Source organism: Eschrichtius robustus, chromosome 1, assembly GCF_028021215.1.
Source record: "Eschrichtius robustus isolate mEscRob2 chromosome 1, mEscRob2.pri, whole genome shotgun sequence".
In the NCBI taxonomy this organism is placed as follows: Eukaryota; Metazoa; Chordata; class Mammalia; order Artiodactyla; family Eschrichtiidae; genus Eschrichtius; species Eschrichtius robustus.
This window is the reverse complement of record NC_090824.1, coordinates 88,843,282-88,867,352: the sequence shown is the minus strand read 5'-3', so window position 1 is coordinate 88,867,352 and position 24,071 is coordinate 88,843,282. Positions and strand designations below refer to the sequence as shown.

General features: G+C 42.2%; 1 protein-coding gene across 1 annotated transcript in view; it reads right to left on the bottom strand.

Annotated features, from left to right (window-relative positions):
* Window positions 1-3,230: 3,230 nt before the first annotated feature.
* Window positions 3,231-24,071, bottom strand: part of RTF1 (RTF1 homolog, Paf1/RNA polymerase II complex component) — a 45,197-nt gene continuing 24,356 nt past the window's right edge. Inside the window, exons 4-18 of the mRNA XM_068549657.1 lie at window positions 22,617-22,821; window positions 15,304-15,418; window positions 14,514-14,625; window positions 12,792-12,927; window positions 12,121-12,298; window positions 10,520-10,602; window positions 9,262-9,349; window positions 9,061-9,168; window positions 8,401-8,478; window positions 7,759-7,880; window positions 7,546-7,603; window positions 7,026-7,103; window positions 6,457-6,552; window positions 5,610-5,721; window positions 3,231-5,365 (exon numbers count right to left, since the gene is read on the bottom strand). Coding sequence (XP_068405758.1) covers window positions 5,259-5,365; window positions 5,610-5,721; window positions 6,457-6,552; window positions 7,026-7,103; window positions 7,546-7,603; window positions 7,759-7,880; window positions 8,401-8,478; window positions 9,061-9,168; window positions 9,262-9,349; window positions 10,520-10,602; window positions 12,121-12,298; window positions 12,792-12,927; window positions 14,514-14,625; window positions 15,304-15,418; window positions 22,617-22,821 — 1,676 coding nt within the window. The 3' untranslated portion in view covers window positions 3,231-5,258. The remainder of the gene's footprint in view (window positions 5,366-5,609; window positions 5,722-6,456; window positions 6,553-7,025; window positions 7,104-7,545; window positions 7,604-7,758; window positions 7,881-8,400; window positions 8,479-9,060; window positions 9,169-9,261; window positions 9,350-10,519; window positions 10,603-12,120; window positions 12,299-12,791; window positions 12,928-14,513; window positions 14,626-15,303; window positions 15,419-22,616; window positions 22,822-24,071) is intronic.

Sequence of the window (24,071 nt, the reverse complement as noted above, 5' to 3'; positions counted from 1 at the left end):
AGGCTCGGGAGGGACGTCGGCTTGCCCCGCCCCCCTTCCCTCCACCACGCTTATTGGGCGTTAACTAAGTGCCAGGCGGAGGAGGATACTAGCAGCTTCCAGGATGGGGGTGGAGACTCACAAATAACAACAGTACAGCGTGGTGGGTGCCGCCCTAGGGGAAGCCTAGGTGTTCCCAAACCCGAGTGGGAAGGGGCAATCAGGGAAGGCTTCCTGGAGGAGGTGATCTTTGAGCACTGAAGTGTGAAGAGGAGTTCTCCAGGGAAAAATCGGTGGAGATAGATCAGTGCATTCCAGGAGAGGTGAATGTGTTTATGGCTGAGCAAGATGTGGTCGCCACATGAACTTAGCAAAGCAGGGTCATCAACAGCTAAAAGAGAGAGAGAGAAAAAAAGTGATATTCTGAAGACAGTTATCAAGGTAGTCAGTCATTATGAAACAGATCAGAACTTGGCTGGACTTCTTTACACTTATTTTCAGGTTTGGTACTGTTTTTAATGTTTTGATTACTCTCCGTGGTGGTGGGGAGATCAGGCCTCACAATCTTTCTGAGCCCGCTGGGGCAGTGGCGAGGTGGAGGCCTTCAGAGCCACTGAGGGTCGGGAGTGGGAGGATGCTTTCAGACTGACCATCAGTAAAGAGGGAGTGTGTTGGGGGCTGGAGAGAATAGCAGCAGCAAGTTTGGACCAAAAGGCAGCTGTCTTTTTCTGGACGGTTCTCCAGGCCAGCCCCAGCACCCACTGGAACCTCGATGTGGAGACTGAGTTTCTTGACCCCCAAGGTGGAGGCTGCCGGGAGTCTCTGGGCCGAGTCATGCCCTCTGCCAGCACTCGGGCTGTTCTCCTGTGACTTCCCACCCCTATTTCACCACACTGCCCCTTGCATCCCAACCCCTGCCACTCTGCCCCAACAGTCTCTCCTGCGAGGCCCAGTGGCCTCTACTCTCACTGACAACAGCATTTATCGAACCCTTATTGAGGAAAGGAACACGTTAACAGGCTCCTGACAGATCTTTATTAAAGATGGGGAACTTGGGCTCAGAAGAGTTAACCAGCTCAGCCCTAGGTAGTTAAGTGGTGGAGCTGGGATATGAACCCTTCACTGAGCTCGTTTGCCTTGTGGCTTTTAGGCCCTCCCTCCGGCCCAGGGCACAGTCTGGAAGCCCTAGACGTGCCTGTGCTCCACTGGCTAAGCCCCTATTCAGGGCCAAGAAACTCTGGCAGTGGGGCTGGCCTGGGGAAATTTACAGAAAAGGCAGGCTGCCCCTCTGGCCACCCCCCCCCCCCCGCCTTAGTGCTGCTGTTCCCTCCAACCCTCTGACACTCTCCTCCCCAAGGCAGTTCAGCTGCCCCTTTGGTCAGGGAAGTCACGCAAAAAAAATCTGAGCTGGAGGTCCGTGGCTTCCCCATTCCTGGACACCACTACCCAGGACACCCAAGGAAAGTCGGCTCCTTCGCTCCCCCAACTCCAGAAAAAGTCGATGGACCCTGCACCCCTCTCGCCTTTACACCCCTCCACCTGAGGCAGTCACAGAAGTGGCTGCCTCACAGCAGGGAACCCTGGGAGATAACTGGACTAGGCTGTCCTCTGCTCAGAATCCCTGCTCCCTAGGCTCCCAGGGAGCCCACTTCTTCCAAAAATCAGGCGGCTGGGGACTTCCCTGCTGGTGCAGTGGTTAAGAATCTGCCTGCCAATGCAGGGGACATGGGTTCGAGTCCTGGTCCGGGAAGATCCCACATGCCGCGGAGCAGCTAAGCCCGTGTGCCGCAACTACTGAGCCTGCGCTCTAGAGCCCGCGAGCCACAACCATTGAAGCCCTCACGCCTAGAGCCCGTGCTCTGCGACAAGAGAAGGCACCGCGATGAGAAGCCCGCGCACCGCAATGAAGACCCAACGCAGCCAAAAATAAATTAAATAAATAAATAAATAAACAAATAAACAAAAATCAGGCGGCTGGAGTGATAGGGAGTTTAAGAAAACCTCATGAGACGCAGTTGCTGGGTGAGCCCCAGGGACACACCTCTCCCAACACCAAAGGCAGGCTTGGACTGGCCTTGTACCATTGTGATTGTCACCTCCACCTTCCCATCTCTAAAGGAGAGTTGATCCAGGATCTTGCTTCCTAGCTAACACATGGTCAGAAAGGTTTGAGACACAGCCTCATGCAGTGTTGGTGGTGAGCCTTACAGATCTCCCCAGCTTGGGCCGTGAGGGAAGGGTATCAGTATTTCCACCATAGCCACACTCACAGCCACTGGGCTCCCCCTTCACACTCATGACAGGCTGAAAACAGGTTAACAGAGGAATTGTGGCTTAGCCAACTGAAAGCTGGAAGGACCAGACTCTCACTAGTGTTAGGCAGTGTATCAGGGGCCCACCTAGTTCTGTTAAAGCTTGGTGATATTATATCTTCCAAAGTAGGAAGTAAACCAGGCCAGTTGGAGGTTGCCTTGGCTCTAGACGACTACTGTCTCAGAGAGGCTTCTGGGGAACCAGGTGGCTTGACAACAGCCACTTTCACTTTGGGGGTGAAGGGCTAAGAGTAGGGGAAGGAGAGAAACCAAGTCAAAGAGAGACTCTCTTGGACTTTTAAAGCATGACTTTTGAGAGTTGCCACTCAGGATGCAGTCCTTGGACTAAATCTGATTCCCTTGTTAAAACAGGGCATAAAGTTTATTTACAAGTATCTGTACAGTTTGAGTGACAGGTCAGGACTTCACAGAAACAAAGAAAAAAGCATTTTTTTCAAAGGGAAGTTGCAGGCAGTAGACTTTCCCTGCACCTGCCAGAAGCAAGACAAACAGACCTATACATCATGAGCTAGGCATATGGATATTGGCCTTTTTGCTTCTTGGAAGGAAGTGAAAAATGTAGAAAGCAGACTTAGGTGCCGCACCCTTCAATACTGAGACCACATGTGGGGTCGGGGTGGAGCAGTGGGCTGCTGCTGCGATTCCCCAGCACAAGAAATACCCTGAACCACCAAGAAGCCCAGCTGGTGGGATAAAGCCAATGCCTGGACCAGATCTCAGGTCAGAGGCCCTGCCTCAGCTGAGACTGCAGACAAGTCCTCAGTCTTGACTCCAATCACCAAGTAGGCTACTCAGGTGACAAGTTAACATTCGGTCTTCTTTGGTTGGCTTTGCTCCCTGCTGTGTTTTGGTGTCTCAGAATGAAAGTTCCATTAGCTGCATGTGGGGAGGTAGTGGCAAAATGGCTACAGTGTGATATAGTTTTAATAAAAATTTTATTACACAGCCATAATGTAACCGACACTTCTCCAAATCCAAATGATACTAAATACAGATCTACATGTTGGATCAGAATGACTCCAGCAAATTATATGGATTCTATAATTTCATGTCTTTTAAAACCAGAAAGAAAAAAAAGTCCAAGTTTGTCACTGCAGGAGAGGTCCCAGCAGCTTCCAGGACTCTGCTGGAGTCCAGGCAATGTTTAACAGTCTGTGATTCCACGTTTACACAATAGTCTATAAAGAGTTTCGGTCAATGGACTATTCAAGTATATATGATTTTAATGAGTCCATCACCACTCCTTTGCCCAACCAAACTGTGTCACAGCCACCACATAGCTGTGTTACAGTCATATTTATCAATTTTACAGACACAATTCTTTTTTAAAAACCATCGATTGCTGCTTTTTTCTTTTTCTTAAATAAAAAAAGTATAAACTAAGTTAAAGCAACACTGAGGCTCTACTAAACCCGGAAGAGTTACCAAGTTCATTTTTATGTTTAAAAACAACTTAACTCCATGATTTCCCATCATCCCACTTTCTTATAGAAAGTGGGGTGACGAAATACAAAGCAGGGCTTTGAGATGCCTCTCCCTCTTGTGGGAATCAGCAGCTCTCAGCTGTTCCTTTATCTTAGTTCTTGTTTTATATAGTCAGCTGTACTTTGTTCTGAAAAGATCTGTTAAATGCCACTTTTATTTACACTTGGAGCTTTACACCTGAGAATGATTATCAAGCAGTCAGCTTATCTCTTCGCAAACATTTCATAAAGACATACATACTTCTTTGCTGGCTTCACCCTAGCTGCACAAGAATATATATGCTTACCATATATATATGTATACACACACACAAAACTGCACATGCTTGTAACATTTGCAACCTAAATCTTTGTGTTCGTTCTCTCCACATTCATGTTGAATACTTTCTCTTAAAAAACAGAACAAAATATTATTCTTGCTGAAATGGCAAAACAGAATCACTAGGAAGAGACAAGTGCATGGGGTGGGGAATAGACACACTCTACATTCAGCCAGGAAGCTGTGGGCTGTACACATGGGCTGAGCAAGACACCTGCACTGCCCTCCCTGGTACCTGGCTGTGGGCTTCCCTCCCACCTGCCAGGACACAGCCGACAGGGTAGGGGCCAAACTGGGGAGATTTCTCCAAGGTGGGGAGGTGATGGGGAAGAGGAGGTGGGGGAGGGGAAGTTACACAGCTACAGCAGTCAGGCCTGTTTAGTAAGAAGAATCACATTTAATGAGTTTCTTTCTTGCAGTTTCAGATGCTCAAGTACAGCTGAAAAAAATCTGAAACAGCTATAGACCCATGACAGACTGATACAAAGAGTACTGCATTTTTAAAAAATGATAAAAAAATCCACACACTTACAGACACATACACACATACACACTCTCTCTCAAATAGAACCCCCTCCCTCCCCACAAATGTACACTTTTTGGAAACTAAATTGATTTTGAAAACCCTTCTTCCGCAGAGATGGGAAGAAGAGAAAGATGAGGAGAGAGGAAGGAGGACTGCAGGTGCCCAGTCCCCACTCCCTCCACAGGGTCAGGTGCCAAATGTTCAATGGTTGGGTCCGAGGCAGTCCATAGAGGAGGCTGCCCAGTGCTGCTGCTATCACCGCCAGGGGCTCCAGCAAGAATCCCAGCTCCACGGTAACACTGAATGCGTGCAGAGTGGCCAATGAACTGTGCTGGTTTTTTTTAAAAAAAAGAAAAGGCAAACACAAATCTAAAGACATGGACAAAGCCCAAGAGAGCCCAGGTTCACACTGGGTGGGGCCTGGGGGGTTGGTGGGAGACGGTGCAGACAAGGGAAGTCTATACAGCACATGGTGTATATTACAGGTGACTGGCAGTTTGGAGTCTCTTCCCAGTTCTACTGCTGCTCCAGCCCAGTGAGGGCAAATCAAAGGAAAAGAGGAAAGGTGGGACACCGTGATGGGGCATGCAGGGTCAGAAGCAGCAGGCTGGGTGCGCTCAAATAAGCCCTCGTCGTTTTTTGTAGTCTTCCAAGTTCAGAGATCTCCTTGGAGCTCCATCCTTGGCTGGCGGAGCCTTGGAGGTGATGGCCAAAGCCTTTGACTCTATGGGAAAGAAGAGGCAAATCGACATCTGAGGTCCTTTGGTCTCGTGCTTCACTCCTTCAGGTAGCCTTCCTTACTGTCCCTGTTCCCTCTCAAAACAGACCTGCAGCCTGTCTTACTCTGGTCTCCATAAATACTGGTAAGCAGACACCCCCATTTCTTCCCTAAAATCAGGCCTCCTTGCTGGCTGAGAGCCATGGAGCCACGTGGTCCTTGCTCATCACCAATCTGCACCTTCACCTACCTGAGCTGGGAACTTGTAAATCAATCTTCACGTCGAAATCATGTACTTTGAACAAGTCTTCTGAGAGGTCACTGGCTGACTTAGAATTCAAATCTTTATCCTTTCCCTGACCCTGCAATGTGAAGAGAAAAAGTAATTACAAAAGCATAAATGCAAGTGGACTTCAAGAAGCAGCAACCACTAAGGTAAAGGCTCCTGCTCAAGCTCATTAGATCTTCCTACTAAGGTCCTTTTCTGATTCCTTCTCTCAGAGGGAGGACAGAAGAGGCCACAAAGAGGTTTCTTTTCTGAGCCTAAAAGAGGAGAGGGAAGGGAAGGCTCATGTCTGTGGTGTGAGGGAGAAAGGGTGGGCTTAAGACAACAAGCCACCTTGGACCCAAGATTTTAGGAATTCCTGGAACGGTTTGGGCTCCTCAGGAAAAGGCAGAAAATGGCTTCTAAACGGGCAGTTTCTCTTGGTTTAACATTTTAGTTCTCAAAGAGCTTTCACTTTTACAACTGCCTCATCCTTACACGTCAACTACTCCTTCTAATTGTCCTATGAGTTAAATAAGCAGGGTATATAATACTACCCCCACTTTACATATGAGAAAATGTGGATTAGAGGGCTAGAGGTCAGTTGCCTAAAGCCGTAGTCAAGGCCTTCATTAAGTAGTGGTGTTGGGTTTAGAATTTAGGTCATCTGACCAGAATTCAGTAGTTGTTTATCACATTTGTAAATAATGAGGATGGAGAAAGGACTGCAAGTGGGAGGCCATGTTCCTCCAGGTGGGGACAATCAAACCCGACCCAGGAAGTGCCTGCTCTGGTGTCCGGGCCAGCGGCCGAGCTCCGGTAGTATACTTGCCTTGCTCATTTCCTTTGGAGCATCTGGTAACACTCCAGAACCGTATTTTGCATTCAGCTGGGCCAATATGGCAGCTTGAACAGCCGGGTCTCTGGACTGAGAGAGAATGCAAGTTATTTTAGAGATCGTTCAACACTCACACAGTCCTACCACCAGCTTCTGTCCCACCTACCACCACTAACATCACAGGCACCACAGTGGGCCCATCAGCAGATCAGTGGGGTTTTCCTCCAGGCTGCAAAAAGGGGCAATTAAAAGCTTTGAAGCCCAGCCCAGACGGGCCCTAGCTAGGCGCTTCAGCCTACACATTCCTCACCTCTGCTGCACTGGTAAACCTGCCCTGGCATAGGCGGTTAGTCCATAGGTTTCTACAAATCCATGCCAGGTTTTCACTACCTGTATGTCCTACAGTAAGATAAAAAAAGGAAGTATCCAGACCCAAGAGTTTGAGGCAAGCAAATCCCACTAAGACAACATTATTTTTAACTTCTTTATTAATCTCCTAATGGAATTCATTTTCTGTCCCCAAATCTAGGTCCTGACTAAAAACGTTCTCTTTAGGCACTCACATTAGAAACGATGGTAGGTTTACACTGTCGCCGGGTAAAAGGATCCATCTGTTGGTTTTTCATGTTGTGACTTTCAGCCTGAAACAGAGAGCATGTATTACAGAACTGTATCTCCTGCCCCCCGCCTCTCATTCATCATAAGCTTACATATAAATAACAGTCTGCAAGGGCCTGAAAAAAGTCAAAGGCTGTCTATCATCCTTTTCCCTTTAAGGACACCAGAGCAGATTACGGGGGCAACAACCAAAAGAAAAAGACTGGAAATTGATAAAAATGAATACGCATGGAGTAGAATCTAAAGATGGGGAGGGGTAAGACAGGGCAGAAGACTGCTGCTTTTTATTATAAATTAATAACTAATGTGGTTGTATGTGTGCCTACAGAGGAACTATGTGTGTGTTAAGTGTACACGTTACTTCAATAATTGAAAGAAAAACTCAAGCAAGATACAGAAAAGATTACATATTGTTTTATTAATTAAAATTATTTTCAGTGATCCAGATAAAGTTGTCTTACTCACCACAAGGGCCTTCTCAGACTCCACAATGTTCCACTCCCGGTTCCGCTGGTTGATGTAACTGTGGGGTGAGTAAGAGGCATGAGTCAGTGTGCTGTGAAAGGAGGGAGGGGACCACTGAGTCCTCACCCTGGAGATAAGTGGAGCCACTGGAGCACAGTGCGTACAAGGCCACAGGCTCGCCTGATAATTGTGGACCAAGGATCTGTAACACACCTGATAGCAGATATGTTCTTGGTCCGCTGGCGGTCCAGGGCCTCTGCTCGTTCCTCCAGCTCGTTCAGCTGGTCTTGGATTTGTTTGGCCTTATCCTGATCCCCCAGGTCCTCGGCCATGGCCTGCACATAGAGAGACACGTGAGATTTTGGCTATGACTGGCTCTATATTAAGTGTCCCATTACTTCCAGCACAGGCAAGATACCTCACATGATGAACAAATGACAGGAGGCGTGAAAGAGTACTGAAAACAAACACCGTAGAACCCAGGCCCCACATGGCTAACTCAGCCTAACAAGGCTCACGCCACCCTGATGTGAAGAATGGAAAACCACCCACCGCAGCTGGGCTTGGCAATATCATTCGTCTGTTCAGACCCAGTGCTGATACTACCCTGGGGTCTATCTCATTACACATGGAACTAAAGTGACCAGAAAATGAGGAAAATGGAACAAGCAAGATCAGTTTCAATTTATAGACAGGAAAACAGCCAAAGGATGCTGCCCAGATGCCAAGATTGCTTACATTTGAGCCCAGCATTTTCTCCCAATCCTGCCACTACTAACTTGACAGATGGTGAACAAGTTTGATTTCCGCATCTCCTTACAGGACAGGGAGAGAGGTTCAACCACAAGTCCTCACCTTTTCCTTTAGGAGCTGCGTTTTCTTCATGGCATAGTTGGGTGGAGCTTTCCTGAATCTTTCTTTCTCTTTTACAATCTGTACCAGAGAGGAGATACCAGAGTGAGGTATTTCTAAACTAGTTTTGTAGGCAGGATAGGTGAGCCCATTTTGGAGGTAAGCAGCTAGTTAAACGGGGGCTGCTCTTCCTATAGCAGTGCCATGCCCCACAGAGAGAGCAAGTTCATTCCAAGGGATACTATGCTGCTTCCGGGGTCATGGAGATTCTTCTGGGATAGTGGGAAGAAACAGGCACCAATAAACAGCAGCAGTCCAAGGACCTTGCACTGTCAGGCTAGCCACTGTCCAAGAGAACAGAGATCAAAGAATTTTACCAAAATGTTTTGGAAAAAGAAAACTCTTGAAGGACCAAGCCTAGAAGAAGAATACAGATCCCTGAACCTTGAATACACTTCCTTAGTCTATGACTTCAAGTGAGAATGTATGGAGAAAATCTTGATGAACTATAAATAATAAGGTAGCGATATCAGTATTCCCTCTTCCTCGTGCAACAGTAGCAGGGCCAAAAATGTCAAGATACAGGAAAGAAAAGAAAGGCATGATCTTCTCTAACACTGGTTCTTGATGAGCCTCCAGACTCTGGGGTACCAGGTTTCTTACCTCTTCAATGTCCTGGTCATTGAATTTATAATTAAGAGCTTCTTTAATAGATAATTCCTTCTTATTGATTTCATCCAGAGTGGGCAACTGCATGCCAGCAGAGAACATCTGGACCAAAACATGATAAAAGGTTATTTTGCAAAGAGGCTCTCTCAGTGTTTTCATCAACAACTGCTAGGGAGGTGCTGTCTCTCCACTTACCGCTTCTTTCCACTTCATGAATTCGCTTTCAGTGAACTCCTGGTTTGAGACAAACTCTAGGCGGAACACTCGCTGGTCACTGCCGTGCCTACACGAAAAAGAGCAGCTTCAGGAATGGGTATGTTGACTGCAGCGCCAGAAGAGCAACCCCACCAGACTGTACACCACCTGTCTCTGTGGGTTTCCATCCTAGCTACCCTTTAGAATCATCTAGGAATATTTACAAAACTTCTAGTGCCAAAGCACCACTCTAGATCAACTGAATCAGAATCTCTGGGAGTAGGAACCAGGCACTGAAATTGCACACACAAAAAACCCCTCCCAGGTTGTTCTAACGGGCAGCAGGGATTAAGAATCAAAGTGAGCCCTGGAGACAAGTGGATTTGGCCAGTACTTCAAAAGTCCATTTACAATAAAATCCATCAGTCAACTGGCATCAAGAATATGAAATATTACATAGATATCTGAATGACAAGGAAGCTCTGTTCCTAGAAAGAAAGAACACTGCCGTTCTACTGACTCCTGTGCTGGCCACGTGAGTCAGTGCCATCCTCCCAGAGATAGTCACTCTCGGCACGTCATGGCTGCTGCCCACCCCAACTGGCTCTTTTCAAACAGCCCAGGAGAAATGATGGGAATGGGAGAAGGGAACAGAGAGACCAGAGAGGCCAAATAAGGCCATGGCAGAGCCTTGTCTATGACCCACTATTTGCAGTCACCTGGCAAGCTACTTCTATTCCTTCCCATATAGGGCCTTTAGAATTTTCAGGCTCCAAGAGGATAGGGATTTGTGTGTGTATGTTGTTCTCGCTTCTATCCTGATGCCTATAACTGTGGCATGTAGCCAGCATTCAGTCAATATCATGTTACTGAAGCAGAAACCAAGTCCAAAAAGGTAACCTGGCTTGTGAAAGATCAAGTTAGTTAGTGATGGAGCCAGGACCAGAAGCAAGCCTCCTGACCATGCTCACTGAGGAATGCCTAAAGGATTCTGGGAGGAGGGGGGGTCTCGCAATCTGACATTTTCCTTCTATGTGTCCTACCACTCCATATCCCTGACTTCCCCCTATGAGAGAGATATATCCTACTTTCCCTATAGGCAAAGGCAGAATACAAGTTTCCCTCCAAGTCCCCTGCGGGGATAACACAAACAGTATTACTGTAACAAGAAACATCACACTGGGAGTGAATAACAGCCCCAACAGGCAGTGCCTGTGTGCAGAGGGAGCAGAAGCTGCCACGGAAGCACCTCTCCTACCGTAGCTGTAGCCCTTTGTTTGTTCTGGTGCCACCAAGCTGGTAAACTTTGGCGGTTTCCACTACACCCGTGATCTCAGCAACCTAAGGGATGACAGAGACACCAATCACAACAGACTCCTTCAGAGCTCTCCACCCCACCCTCTGGCTCCATCTGCATGAGTGCAGATGAGTGACCCTGCACTGAGAGAAGCCCACAGCTGCCAGGTGTTCTGGGCACCTTTCTCGGGCTTAGAACTCAGACGGCCAGGCACCTGTGCCCAGAGTTAAGCAAGCGCCAGGCGAGGAGGCAGTGAGCCTGGTGGGGCATTGGAAGCTTCCCCTCCAACTTAATTCTACCTTACTAAGGGGTGCACCTGGATTTCAGAGGTTAGTTTTATCAATCAAGTGTGAAGACCATGAGGTCTGTTCCTGTTGCCAAGGTTTCTGGGACATAGCATGGCCCCTGGTCCTCACAGAAGGAGGTAAACACATGTTAAAACCAAACAACCCAGAACAAAACAAACGAAAACAAAAAGAAAAAAAATCAAACAGCTATGTTCTAGTCATCTAGACCACAGAAGCAGAGCTGGAACTCACAAAATAATCTCTATTAGGTTGGAGGGTTTTTTTTTAAAAAAATAAATTATTTATTTATTTTTGGCTGCGTCAGGTCTTCGTTGCTGCACACAGTCTTTTCCTAGTTGCAACGAGTGGGGGCTACTCTTCGTTGAGTTGCGAGGGCTTCTCACTGTGATGGCTTCTCTTTGTTGCGGAGCACGGGCTTCAGTAGTTGTGGTGGTGCACAGGCTTAGTTGCTCCGCAGCATGTGGGATCTTCCCGGCCTAGGGCTCGAACCTGTGTCCCCTCTATTGGCAGGCAGATTCTTTTTTTAAAAAAAAGTAATTAATTAATTTTTGGCTGCATTGGGTCTTCGTTGCTGCGCATGGGCTTTTCTCTAGTTGCGGAGAGCAGGGGCTACTCTTCGTTGTGGTGTGCAGGCTTCTCACTGCGGTGGCTTCTCTTGTAGTGGAGCACGGGCTCTAGGCGCACGGGCTTCTGTAGTTGTGGCTTGCAGGCTCTAGAGTGCAAGCTCAGTAGTTGCAGCACACGGGCTTAGTTGCTCCGCGGCATGTGGAATCTTCCCGGACCAGGGCTCGAACCCGCGTCCCCTGTGCTGGCAGGCGGATTCTTAACCACTGTGCCACCAGGGAAGTCCCTGTTTGTCATTTTACAAACCTCAATATAACTCCCTGTTGCAGAAGTCACTTAGTATGTAACATGGAAATTTTTCATTTATTTTTCAAATGAACAAATCTTCCAGATTACATAACTCTTGAAAAATACTTCATAAGTGTCTGCCTTCTCACATCTACGTGGAAGAAGGATAGAGAAAATTGTTCTAAATCTAGACCCTTGGGCTCCGAGTACTCCTCTTGGCAGCAAGCAGGTCACAATTGATCTCTGGTTGGCTCAGACTGTCACTGTTCTAAGGGCATCTTAATTGGAGTCTATTTTCTCATCAAATGGGAAAAGTGACAGATTTGTTCAGTAGTTCCTACTTCTAGCTAAGAATCATTATATTTAAAACATGGACAATTGTCCAAGGAAAGAAACACTAACCCGGTAAACTGGTTTGCTGTTGTGGTTTCCAATGCCAATCCGTACAAAACATCCTGTGACAGTTTTAGCAAAGAAGGGCATGTGACACCAACGTTCCAGCTTATGCCGTGATAATCGAACCCGATTCAATTCCTCCGGTAAGGAGACCGGTTGTGATTTTGGAGGGATCTCTTCTTTCCTGTGAGGAACAAAGGACACTGGGAAAAATGTGCATCATAAAAACAGATCAAGGTAAATAAATAATATCAACTTCTTAAAACTTAACCGAAGTATGTGTGATTTCACACAGTAGGAGAAATAAATGAAGCAACAGGAAAGTGGGAATAGAATCCTATTCCTAACCAGCAGTGTGAACTGTCTCAAATGAGGCTGCCATCCCAGATAACCTACCAGACTAGGAAAACTAATGGAAGCTCCTGGCCAATCTGAGGGTGACATGAAGGCAGCTCCTAACCGCCTGGCCCTGATGAAATGTTCAGGGGTACAGGCTAAGAGCCAATGGCAGAAGTATATGTTTGGGCTGATGTGCTGGGGAACCCAGCTCGGCAATTCAGGGTACGGAACCAAACCAAAGTTCGTCACCCGAACAGGGGAAATTTGGAAGCTACACTAAGCCTTTCCCCGAAGAACCCACCTATCCTGACTACTAGACCAAAATGTACACAGCTTACTCCTCTTCTTCATCAGATGACGATGTTCGGGACGAGCGGTCTGACTTTTCACTGGACTTGTCATCTTCCTCCTCCTCCTCATCGTCAGAGTACACCTCACTGGTTTTTAATGGCTGTTTCTTGGCGAGGAGCTCAGCTTAAAAAAAGAGGAAATGTTTACCTAGATTCTCTCAATAAGAAGCTGAAACATCTCTCATCCCTGAAAAAGAACTGGAACATGGAAAAGGACTCAATAGACAGCTCCATCCTCTCTGGCCTGGTTTGTGATTACTTGTGTTAACAAGTGCGTTAACCAGAAAGTTTAAGTCGCACCAAATGTCAAGCCGCAGTAGACAGAAAAAAGGGCTGGAAGACTGTCACTAAGTGGGCAAAAAGGGTCACCAACTCTACTGACAGTTGTCTTTTATTTCTCTCAAGGCACTTGAAGACTGGCAGGAAAATTGGGGAAAAACTTAAGATGTCTTCAGAGAGTCTTTCAGGAAAAACTTACTTTGAGTTTACAGTACTATTTGTAATAGCAGGAGACTGAAAACAACCCAAATGTCTACAAAGGGGAGTGGCTGAATCACCTCTAGCACATCCACCCAATGAACTATGCTGCAGCTGTAAAAAAGGAAAGAGCCGAGCCTTACACTGCATCCTGAGTCAGAAAATGTTTTAAATGAACACATAAATATTTTTAGGATAGGCTTTATATGGTCACTGTATCAACTACTCAATTTTGTTACTGTAGACAGAAAGTAGTCACAATTATGAAAAAATGGGCATCATTGTATTCCAATAAAATTATTTACAAAAACAGGTAGTCTACTAACCATTGCTCAACATAAAAACTACAGAGTTATCTTTAGAATATATGGTTAAGTGAAAAAGCAAGGTAGAGAGAAGTGTGTATAATGCACTAACAATCTAAGATGGAAGGTGAATCTGTGTCCTTTTGTTTAAAAAATAAAAAGGAAGGATATAAAAAAATTTTTTTTAAGTGGTCGTCTACTATGGGAGGAAGGCAAGGGGTGAAAGAGAAGGCTATAGATGCTAAATTTCTCTAAATATACCTTGCTTAGTAGATTTGACTTTGGAACCTTGCATCGTGTATAATCATAGAACAGAACAACAAGTCATCTCTACAGATCACAAGCAAAATAAAACAAAGTACTCATTTGATGGCACAACCACACAAAAAACAACTATAACAAGTGTTTTGTGTTGGTTTTTTTTTTTGACTGTGGGGCTTGCAAGATCTCATTCCCCTGGTCAGGGAAGAAATAAAAGCAAAAATAAACACATGGGACCTAATCAGACTTATAAGCTTTTGCACAGCCAAGGAAACCATAAATAAAATGAAAAGACAACCTACAGACTGGGAGAAAATATTTGTTACTATTTTTTAGGTGTAGTAATGGTACTGTAGTTATGTTTAAAATAGGAGTCCTTATCTTTTAGAGACACATATTGAAATATTTATGGTTGAAATATGATGATGCTGGGATTTACTTCAAAATAACCCAAAGGAAGAGGGCAGTGCAGATTTAATAAGATTGGCTATGAGTTGACTGCTGAAGTTGGAGGATGGGTTCATGGAGTTTCATTATACTATTCTCTGTATGTGTTTGGAACTGCCTATACTAGAGAGCTAAAAAGGGGGAAAAATTAAAATTGGCATCAGGAAGTTAAATCATATGATCAAAGACACAAAGTAGCCATCACATTTTCCCCACTTACCTGTTCTGTTCTTCCGTTTTTCTCGCTCTGCTTTCAGCTCCTCCATGGCTTGAGATTTCTTATCTAGTTTCTCATCCCGTTTGGAACGTCGTTCCTTGTTATGGGATGTTACCTGGGAAGGGAAAAATATGTAGGATGGCTCTTTTTACCAACAGCTGATGATAATATTCTTTATACCTAAAAATTATTCAGTTCTCCAATGTGAATCTATATTGGCTGCAGAAATTGAAATTTGCTTAAGAGGAGAGAGCATCCTCTTGTGGACAAAGAGGATAGAGGAGTAAAGTCAGTCCCTGTCTTACCTGCCTAATAAACAGAAAGCCTAAGAAGTATAAGAATAAACACTTCCTGGAAGGACTCCCTAGATCACAGCTAATATACGTTAATACTGTCAACAAAGCTTTTTGTGATAAATGCAGAGATGACTAATTTTCCCAGCTACATTTATTACCAAGTCCAGGATGACATACACCTGAGTAAACATCATAACCAATTCAGCTACCCGGGACAGGAAGTTTACAAACTTTCCCTTAAGGAGTGCTCACACTCCAATGAGCTGCTTTTTACATGCAGACCTGAGTAGAATTCCCATGGAGTTAAACAGCACAGCTAATGGTGAAATGATATGTCCAGAGATTAATGAAACCTATAAGATGAAGACAGTACATAAATAGTCTTGCACTAACTGACCTAGGCTGACTAATATAAACCCATCTTTTATATAAACACACATACACACTCAAAATGGAGGTTTTATTCTTTGGATAACGAGGACTATTGAATCTCCTACCTGAGATTCTTGAATCTGTGTCAGTTTCTTCTTTTCCTGCTCCTCTTCTTGCTTTTTCTTTTTTTCTTTCTTTTCTTTCTTTTTGGCTGTTTTCAGTTTTTTCCTGATTTCAAATCTATTTAAAATATATTTGTTTGGTTTTTAAGTGGCAATGAAATATCTGTAGACTGATTTCTATTAGATAGGAGAAAGGAAGTAAGTGCTGGGGAGGAGTTAATAAATGTTTTGGTTTCCTGTAAGAAACTCCAATGTATCTTATAAGTACATTAGAAATATTGAATATAAATACACCAAAAGTACTTGAAAGCATTAAGGTGGAATAGACTTAAAATGAGAGAATACTGAGGATACTGTTGTATCCTGTTGGTAACGCACTGCTCTTCCTCAACTTCACATAATGGAAGAAAATAGTTGATTCTTGGATCAGCTCCAATGGTGTCCCATTAGAAACATAATGAAGCCACAGAAAGCCACTGTCACATTTTTAAGGTGGTCAAGACACAGGCTGTATGTTAAAAACACCACTCTCCATCTTTCTTCATTAGGAAAAATGCCTCCCTCAGCTCCACCCCAGCAAACATGTGAATAAATATGCTATTCTCTTAAACAAATGCAATCTAGGCTCTCTCCCTGTAACAAAAAGCAGGCTTTTATGAAACAAAACTACTTTTTTGTGTGTGAATTTAAGGAACTTTATGGAAGGAATAAAGGAATATAATAAATATTAAACTCTTTTCATAACATTCTAAAATAACCCCAATTATGAAAGTTTTTACTTAGTTCTTAAGAGGGTCAATATACAAAAATTAACTGTATTTCTATATACTTGCAATGAATAATCCAAAAACGAAACAAAGAAAACAATTCCATTTACAGTAGCATCCAAAAGAATACAATATTTAGTAATAAATTTAACAAAACGAGTGCTAGTCTTTTACACCCAAAACTAAAGGATTGTTGAAAGAAATTAAATAATACCTAAGTAAGTAGAAAGATATCACATTCATGGATTAAAAGACTTAATATTAGATGGCAATACTTCCAAATTTGATAAACAGATTCAACACAATTCCTATAAAAATCCCAGCTGCTTCTTTTGCTGTTGCAGAAATTGATAAGCTGATACTAAAATTCCTATGGGAATGCAGAGGGCCCCACATAGCCAAAACAATTTTGAAGAAGAACAAAGGTTCCTAACACTTCACACTTCCCAAGTTAAAAACTGACTACACAGCTACAGTAATCAAAACAGTATGGTATTGGCATAACCATAAACATAATGATCAATGGAACAGAATACAGTCAACAAATAAATCCATATATCCATGAACAACTGATTTCAACAATGGTGCCAAGACTGGGGAAAGAACAGTCTCTTCAACAAGTGGTACTGGGACAACTGGATAGCTATATGCCAAAGAATAAAGTTGGACTCTTACCTCACACCATATACAAAAAATGATCTCAAAATGGATCAATGAGGGGGAGAGAGATAAATTAGGAGGTTGGGATTAACATATACACACTATTATACATAAAATAGATAATCAACAAGGGCCTACTGTATAGTACAAGGAACTCTACTCAATACTCTGTAACAACCTGTATGGGAAAAGAATATGAAAAAGAATAGATATATGTACATGTATAACTGAATCACTTTGCTGTACACTTGAAACTAACACAACATTGTAAATCAACTGTACTCCAATACAAAATTTTAAAAAATGGATCAATGATCTAAACATAAGACCTACAACTATAAAACTCTTACAAGAAAACATACGGGTAAATACTCATGATTGCGGATTTGGCAAGATTCTTAGATACCAAAAGCTGCAGCAAGAAAATAAAAAATTTATTGTGCATAAAAATTTTTAAATTTTGTGCATTAAACAATACTTGACAGTGAAATTTACAACCTACAGAATGGGAGAAAATATTTGCAAATCATGTTATCTGATAAGGGTCTAGTAACCAGAATATATAAAGAACTCTTATAACTCAACAACAAAAAGACAAATAACCCAATTAAAAAATGGGCAAAGCACTTGAACAGACATTTCTCCAATAAGGATTTGAAAAGATTCTAAACATCATTAGTCAACAGGAAAATGCAAATCAAAACCACAATAAGACACTTCACATTCTCCAGGATAGCTATTATCAAAAAAAGAAAAAATAACAAGTGTTGGCAAGGATGTGGACAAACTGGAACTCTTATACATTGCTGGTGGGAATGTAAAATGGTACAGCTGCTATGGAAAACAGTTTGGTGGTTTCTCAAAAAGTTAAACATAAAATTACCATATGACTCAGCAATTCCACTCCTATGTATATACCCAAAAGAATTGAAAATAGATACTGAAATATTTGTACATGAATGTTCATAGTAGCACTATTCACAACAGCAAAGATATCAAAACAGATTAATAGATAAATAAAATGTGGTTTATACACATAATGGAATATTATTCAGCCATAAAAAGGAATGAAGTACTGATACATGCTACATGAATGAACTTCAAATATATGTTAAGTGAAAGAAGCCAGGCACAAAAGACTACATATTTATGATTCCATTTATATAAAATGCCCAGAAATAGGCAAATCTATAGAGACAGAAAGTAAGTTAGTGGCTTCCTAAGGCTAGGAGGCAGTAGAGGGAACTGAGTACCAATAAGTACAGGGTTTTTTTCTGGGGTGATGATAATGTTCTGAAATTAATTGTGGTGATGGCTACACAACTTTATGAATATATAAAAAACCACTGAACCACTTTCAACCACTTTCAATGGATAGATTCTATGGTGTGTAAACTACATCTCAATAAAGTTATTTTTAAGTTAATACCTGAGGTGCTGAGAAAACTGGACAGCTACATGTAAAAGAATGAAATTAGAACATTTTCTAACACCATATCCAAAAATAAACTCAAAATGGATTAAAGACCTAAATGTAAGACCAGAAACCATAAACCTCTTAGAGGAAAACACAGGCAGAATACTCTTTGGCATAAATCGCAGCAGTATTTTTTTTGGATGTCTCCTAAAGCAAAGGAAATAAAAGTAAAAATAAACAAATGGGACCTAATTAAACTTAAAAGCTTTTGCATAGCAAAGGAAACCATCAACAAAACAAAAAGACAACCTACTGAATGGGAGAAAATATTTGCAAATGATATGACCGATACACGGTTAATATCAAAAAAAAAAAAAAAATATATATATATATATATAAACAGCTCATACAACCCAACATCAAAAAAACAAACAACCTGATTAAAAAATGGGCAGAAGACCTGAATAGACATTTTTCCAAAGAGGAAATGCAGATGGCCCACAGGCACATGAAAAGATGCTCAACATTGCTAATCATCAGGGAAATGCAAGTCAAAACCACAATGAGATATTACCTCACACCTGTCAGAATGGCCATCATCAAAAAGAACACAAATAACAAATGTTGGTGAGGATGTGGAGAAAATTAACTGGCGCAGCCACTGTGGAAAAGAGTACAGAGGTTTCTCTAAAAACAGAGACTTCCCTGGTGGTCCAGTGGTAAAGAATCCGCCTTACAATGCAGGGAACGCAGGTTCGATTCCTGGTCAGGGAACTAAGATCCTACATGCCGCGGGGCAACTAAGCTTGCACGCCACAACTACTGAGCCTGCACGCCTCAACTAGACCCCGCGTGCCGCAAACTACAGAGCCCACATGCCCTGGAGCCTGCACGCCACAACTAGAGAGGAGTCCGCGCGCCACAATGGAAGATCCAGCGTGCCTCAACTAAGACCCGACGCAGCCAAAAATAAATAAAATAAAATAAATAATAATTAAAAAAACTAAGAATAGGGACTTCCCTGGTGGTCCAGTGGGTACGACTCTGAGCTCCCAATGCAGGGGGCCTGGGTTCAATTCCTGGTCAGCGAACTAGATCCCACATGCATGCCACAACTAAGAGTTCGCATGCTGCAACTAAACCCCGCATGCTGCAACTAAGGCCCGGTGCAGCCTAAATAAATAAATAAATAATAAATATTTGCAAATGAAGCAACTGACAAAGGATTAATCTCCAAAATTTACAACCAGCTCATGCAGCTCAATATCAAAAAAACAAACAACTCAATCTAAAAATGGGCAGAAGACCTAAATAGACATTTCTCCAAAGAAGATATACAGATTGCCAACAGACACATGAAAGAATGCTCAACATCATTAACCATTAGAGAAATGCAAATCAAAACTACAATGAGATATCATCTCACACCAGTCAGAATGGCCATGATCAAAAAATCTACAAACAATAAATGCTGGAGAGGATGTGGAGAAAAGGGAACCCTCTTGCACTCTTGGTGGGAATGTAAATTGATACAGCCACTATGGAGAACGGTATGGAGGTTCCTTAAAAAACTAAAAATAGAACTACCATACGACCCAGCAATCCTACTACTGGGCTTATACCCTGAGAAAACCGTAATTCAAAAAGAGTCATGTACCAAAATGTTCGTTGCAGCTCTATTTACAATAGCCAGGACATGAAAGCAACCTAAGTGTCCATCAACAGATGAATGGATAAAGAAGATGTGGCACACATATACAATGGAATATTACTCAGCCATAAAAAGGAACGAAACTGGGTTATCTGTAGTGAGGTGGATGGACCTAGAGACTGTCATACAGAGTGAAGTAAGTCAGAAAGAGAAAAACAAATACCGTATGCTAACACATATATATGGAATCTAAAAAAAAAAAAAAAAATGGTCATGAAGAACCTAGGGGCAAGACGGGAATAAAGATGCAGACCTACTAGAGAATGGACTTGAGGATACGGGGAGGGGGAACGGGAAGCTGGGACAAAGTGAGAGAGTGGCATGGACATATATACACTACCAAACGTAAAATAGATAGCTAGTGGGAAGCAGCCGCATAGCACAGGGAGATCAGCTCAGTGCTTTATGACCACCTAGAGGGGTGGGATAGGGAGGGTGGGAGGGAGGGAGATGCAAGAAGGAAGAGATATGGGGACATATGTATATGTATAACTGATTCAATTTGTTACAAAGCAGAAACTAACACACCATTGTAAAGCAATTATACTCCAATAAAGATGTTAAAAAAAAAACCAAAAAAAAAAATAATAATAAATAAATATTCTTTAAAATATTTAAAAAAAAAAGAAAAACCTAAAAATAGAACTACCATGTGACCCAGCAATTCCACTCCTGGGTATATACCTGAAAAACACAAAAATGCTAATTCGAAAAGATACATACACCGCCATGTTCATAGCAGTATTATTTACAATTGCCAAAATATGGAATGAATGGATAAAGAAGATGTGGTGTATATACATACAATAGAATACTACTCAGTCATAAAAAAGAATGAAACTTTGCCATTTACAACAACATGGATGAACTCGGAGGAGACTATGCTAAGTGAAATAAGTCAGACACAGAAAGACAAATACTGTATGCTATCACTTATATGTGAAATCTAAAAAATACAACAAACTAGTGAATATAACAAAAAAACAGATTCATAGATATAGAGAGCAAACGAGTGCTTACCAGTGGGGAGAGGGAAGCAGGGAGGGGCAATATATTGTATGACACAGGGAATATAGTCAATATTTTATAATAACTATAAGTGGAGTATAACCTTTAAAAACTGTGAATCACTAAATTATGCATCTGTAACTTATATAATATTGTACATCAACTATACTTCAATTTTAAAAAAGTTAACAGCTTATATTTACATTATGTTCTTATATGTATTATCTTACTGAGGACTTACAACAATCCCCAACGAGGAAGCTGAGGCAGGAGGAGGGTAAGTGACTAATTCAGATAACCTAGCCAGTGAGTCTGACTTGAGCCTAGATTTTCTTTCTTCTTCTTCTTTTTTTAAAAAAATATTTATTTATTTGGCTGCATTGGGTCTTAGTTGCAGCACACGGGATCTTCGTTGTAGCATGTGGGATGTTTCCTTGTGGTGCACGGGCTCCAGAGCACACGGGCTCAGTAGCTGTGGCAGCAGGCTCTATAGCTGCAGGTGCAGGCTCTAGAGCGTGCAGGCTTAGTTGCCCTGTGGCACGTGGGATCTTAGTTCCCTGACCAGGGATCGAACCCGCATCCCCTGCATTGGAAGGCAGATCCTTAACCGCTGGACCACCAGGGAAGTCCCGAGCCTAGACTTTCTGATGGAAAATGTCAGTGCTCTTTGCACAACCAAGCTACCTTTATGCTGCCTGCACTTACCTTTTAAAAAAAAAAAATTTAAATAAAAAAAGAGGAAGCTCTAGAATAGGTGAAGAATCTAACAACCAAAAATGATACCTCACTACTGGTGTTGCTGGCTATAAAACAGGATGCTGATGGTGTTTACATTAAAAAGATGTAGAAAGTTTCTGAGTTACCATATTGTACTGCCTTGTAGCTAAACAAATGAACTACAAAAACCTCCATTTTCTGTGAATGGCTCTGAACTTCTGTCTTAATTATCATCACTGTAAACATTCTTCCAATCACTAAAAAAGTCACTGAATCAGTCAGTCAACTGCCTCATTCATATAAGGTGAAAAATAAAAAGCCCAAGTTTGAGATCAGCCACCCACTACTCTCGAGCTACTTTGTGATTTTATCATAGGGCCCTATTGCCCTTATATGAGAACCTCTTGTTATGCTCTCCACAATTCAGAAATACAAATTTCAGAAGTCATTCTTAACCATCTGGCAACTGTGGTCGTTTCTTAAGTCCTGTTTGTTCCAATACAGGTAACCGTGGAAGCATTCACACTCAAAACAAATGTCTATTACTTGCTGCTGACTGAAAGCCAAACATTCTTGTCTAGGATAACTCACCAGACTTAATATGGTCTCCAGAAGGGACAGACAGGCTCCCAGACAAAATGGGACTAACTGCTGCCAAGGAAAATGCTTCTGTTTCTTTCGCAATATTAGGTAGGTAGGGAAGGATCCAAATTGTGAGGACTATTTTATCTCCTGAGACAAAGTCAAGTTTATTTTCACCTTGAAATTCTGTTAGGAGATGAGGAAAAACTTCTGCCATTTAAATATGGCAAAAGTAATCCAAAATACTGAAGCAGCTTTGTATATCAAAAAGCAATTTAACATTTGAGTTTTAAAAAAAATACAAAAAGCATGCTGGGAGGATAGTCAGATTCCTAACTCATAAATAATGAGGAGAAATTTCAAGTCTTGAATCCTGTGAAGACAGGGCTCCAAATGTGAACTCTGGGAAATTACTTTATTATTTTATTTTATCATTAAGGAACTACCACTTTACCTTTTTTTTAACACCTCCCTCTTCTCTATGCGGTTGAACAGTTCTTGCTCTCTCTCCTTTTCTGTCATCTGTTCCAGACGGGCCCTGTCTTCCTCATCTCCCATGAGGTCTTCTCCATAGCCATCATGGAATTCCTCATCTTCTGAGGAAGAGTCTGAATCTGAACTGGAGGAGGAGCTGTTGCTGTCAGAATCTGACACTTCACCTGCAACAAAGGACCAAACACAAGGTTAGGTGATGCTGCAGAAGACAGAGCCACAGGTGGCCCCACAGTGTTGATAATCATTACCCCTTGGCTCTTCTAGGTGAAGTGGAACATGGGCATCTCACCTCCCTTGGGAAAACCCTTGGTCTGCCTTTGGCAAATGCAAACACAGGTTACAGAAACTTAGGCTGGATTAAGAAACCAGCATGATCTTTTTAATTTGACTTTTGTATTTTGAAAAAATTACAGACCTACAGAAAAAATTTGCAAGAATAATTCAACTCCCGTACATCTGTTACTTAGGTTCACCCATTGTTAACATCGCCAATTCACTTTCTGTCTACATACATAAAACAATTTACATATTTTTATCATTTATTTTGCTGAACTGAGAGTAAGCTGCAGAGATTGTGACCTTTCACCCCTAAATACTTCTTGTAAAAAGGACAGTCTCTTATATAACCACGTATACAATGATCAAACTCAGGAAATTTAACATTTAAGAAATAGCATTATCTGACATATAGTCCATATTCAATTTTCATAATAAGTATAGGGAGATGCTTTGAGATTGTGTAAACATCTTGTTCCTCAACAAACTATCATCCAGTGGTTTTAACACTCATCGATAACACTTCAGTAAATCAATTATTACTATGATGGTTGAAAATGGTGATTGTCTAACTATACTTTCTTCTACATTTATTAGTTGGCATTTAAAAAAATCAATGTTTTAATAAGTCATTAGATTGATTAGTGAATTCCTAATGATATTGGATCTTGGTAGGACAAAGGGTGATGGAAAAAAGCATTACATATTGTAACTGAGTATTTATTAAGTTAAACTAGCAATTTTGTGCTTGACTCAATTTGAGCTAACATTCACAGGCATGTGCTTAAAAAGCAGGTTAGGCCAATTCTGTACAAGCCAGTTTGTATATAAACATTATTACTCAAAACAAATATAAAGTTTACCATTTTAGTCCTGGAACCAGTTCACTTTCAAACTAGTGTTAGTAAAAATTCTCATTTCGAAACAACATTTTTTACTGAGTTTTGTATCTGGTTCAAGGATTTTCCCCCTATGAATAACCAAGAAAAAGGAAAGAGAAGGCACTCAAGTTAAGGTGAATGGAGACTCTAATGCAGGGAATCCTCATGGGTTTCCTGGATGGGTTTCAAGGGCCTCACTAATGCTTTGGAATGCATGTATTTTTCTTGCTTCATTCAGATTCTAAACAGACCATGAC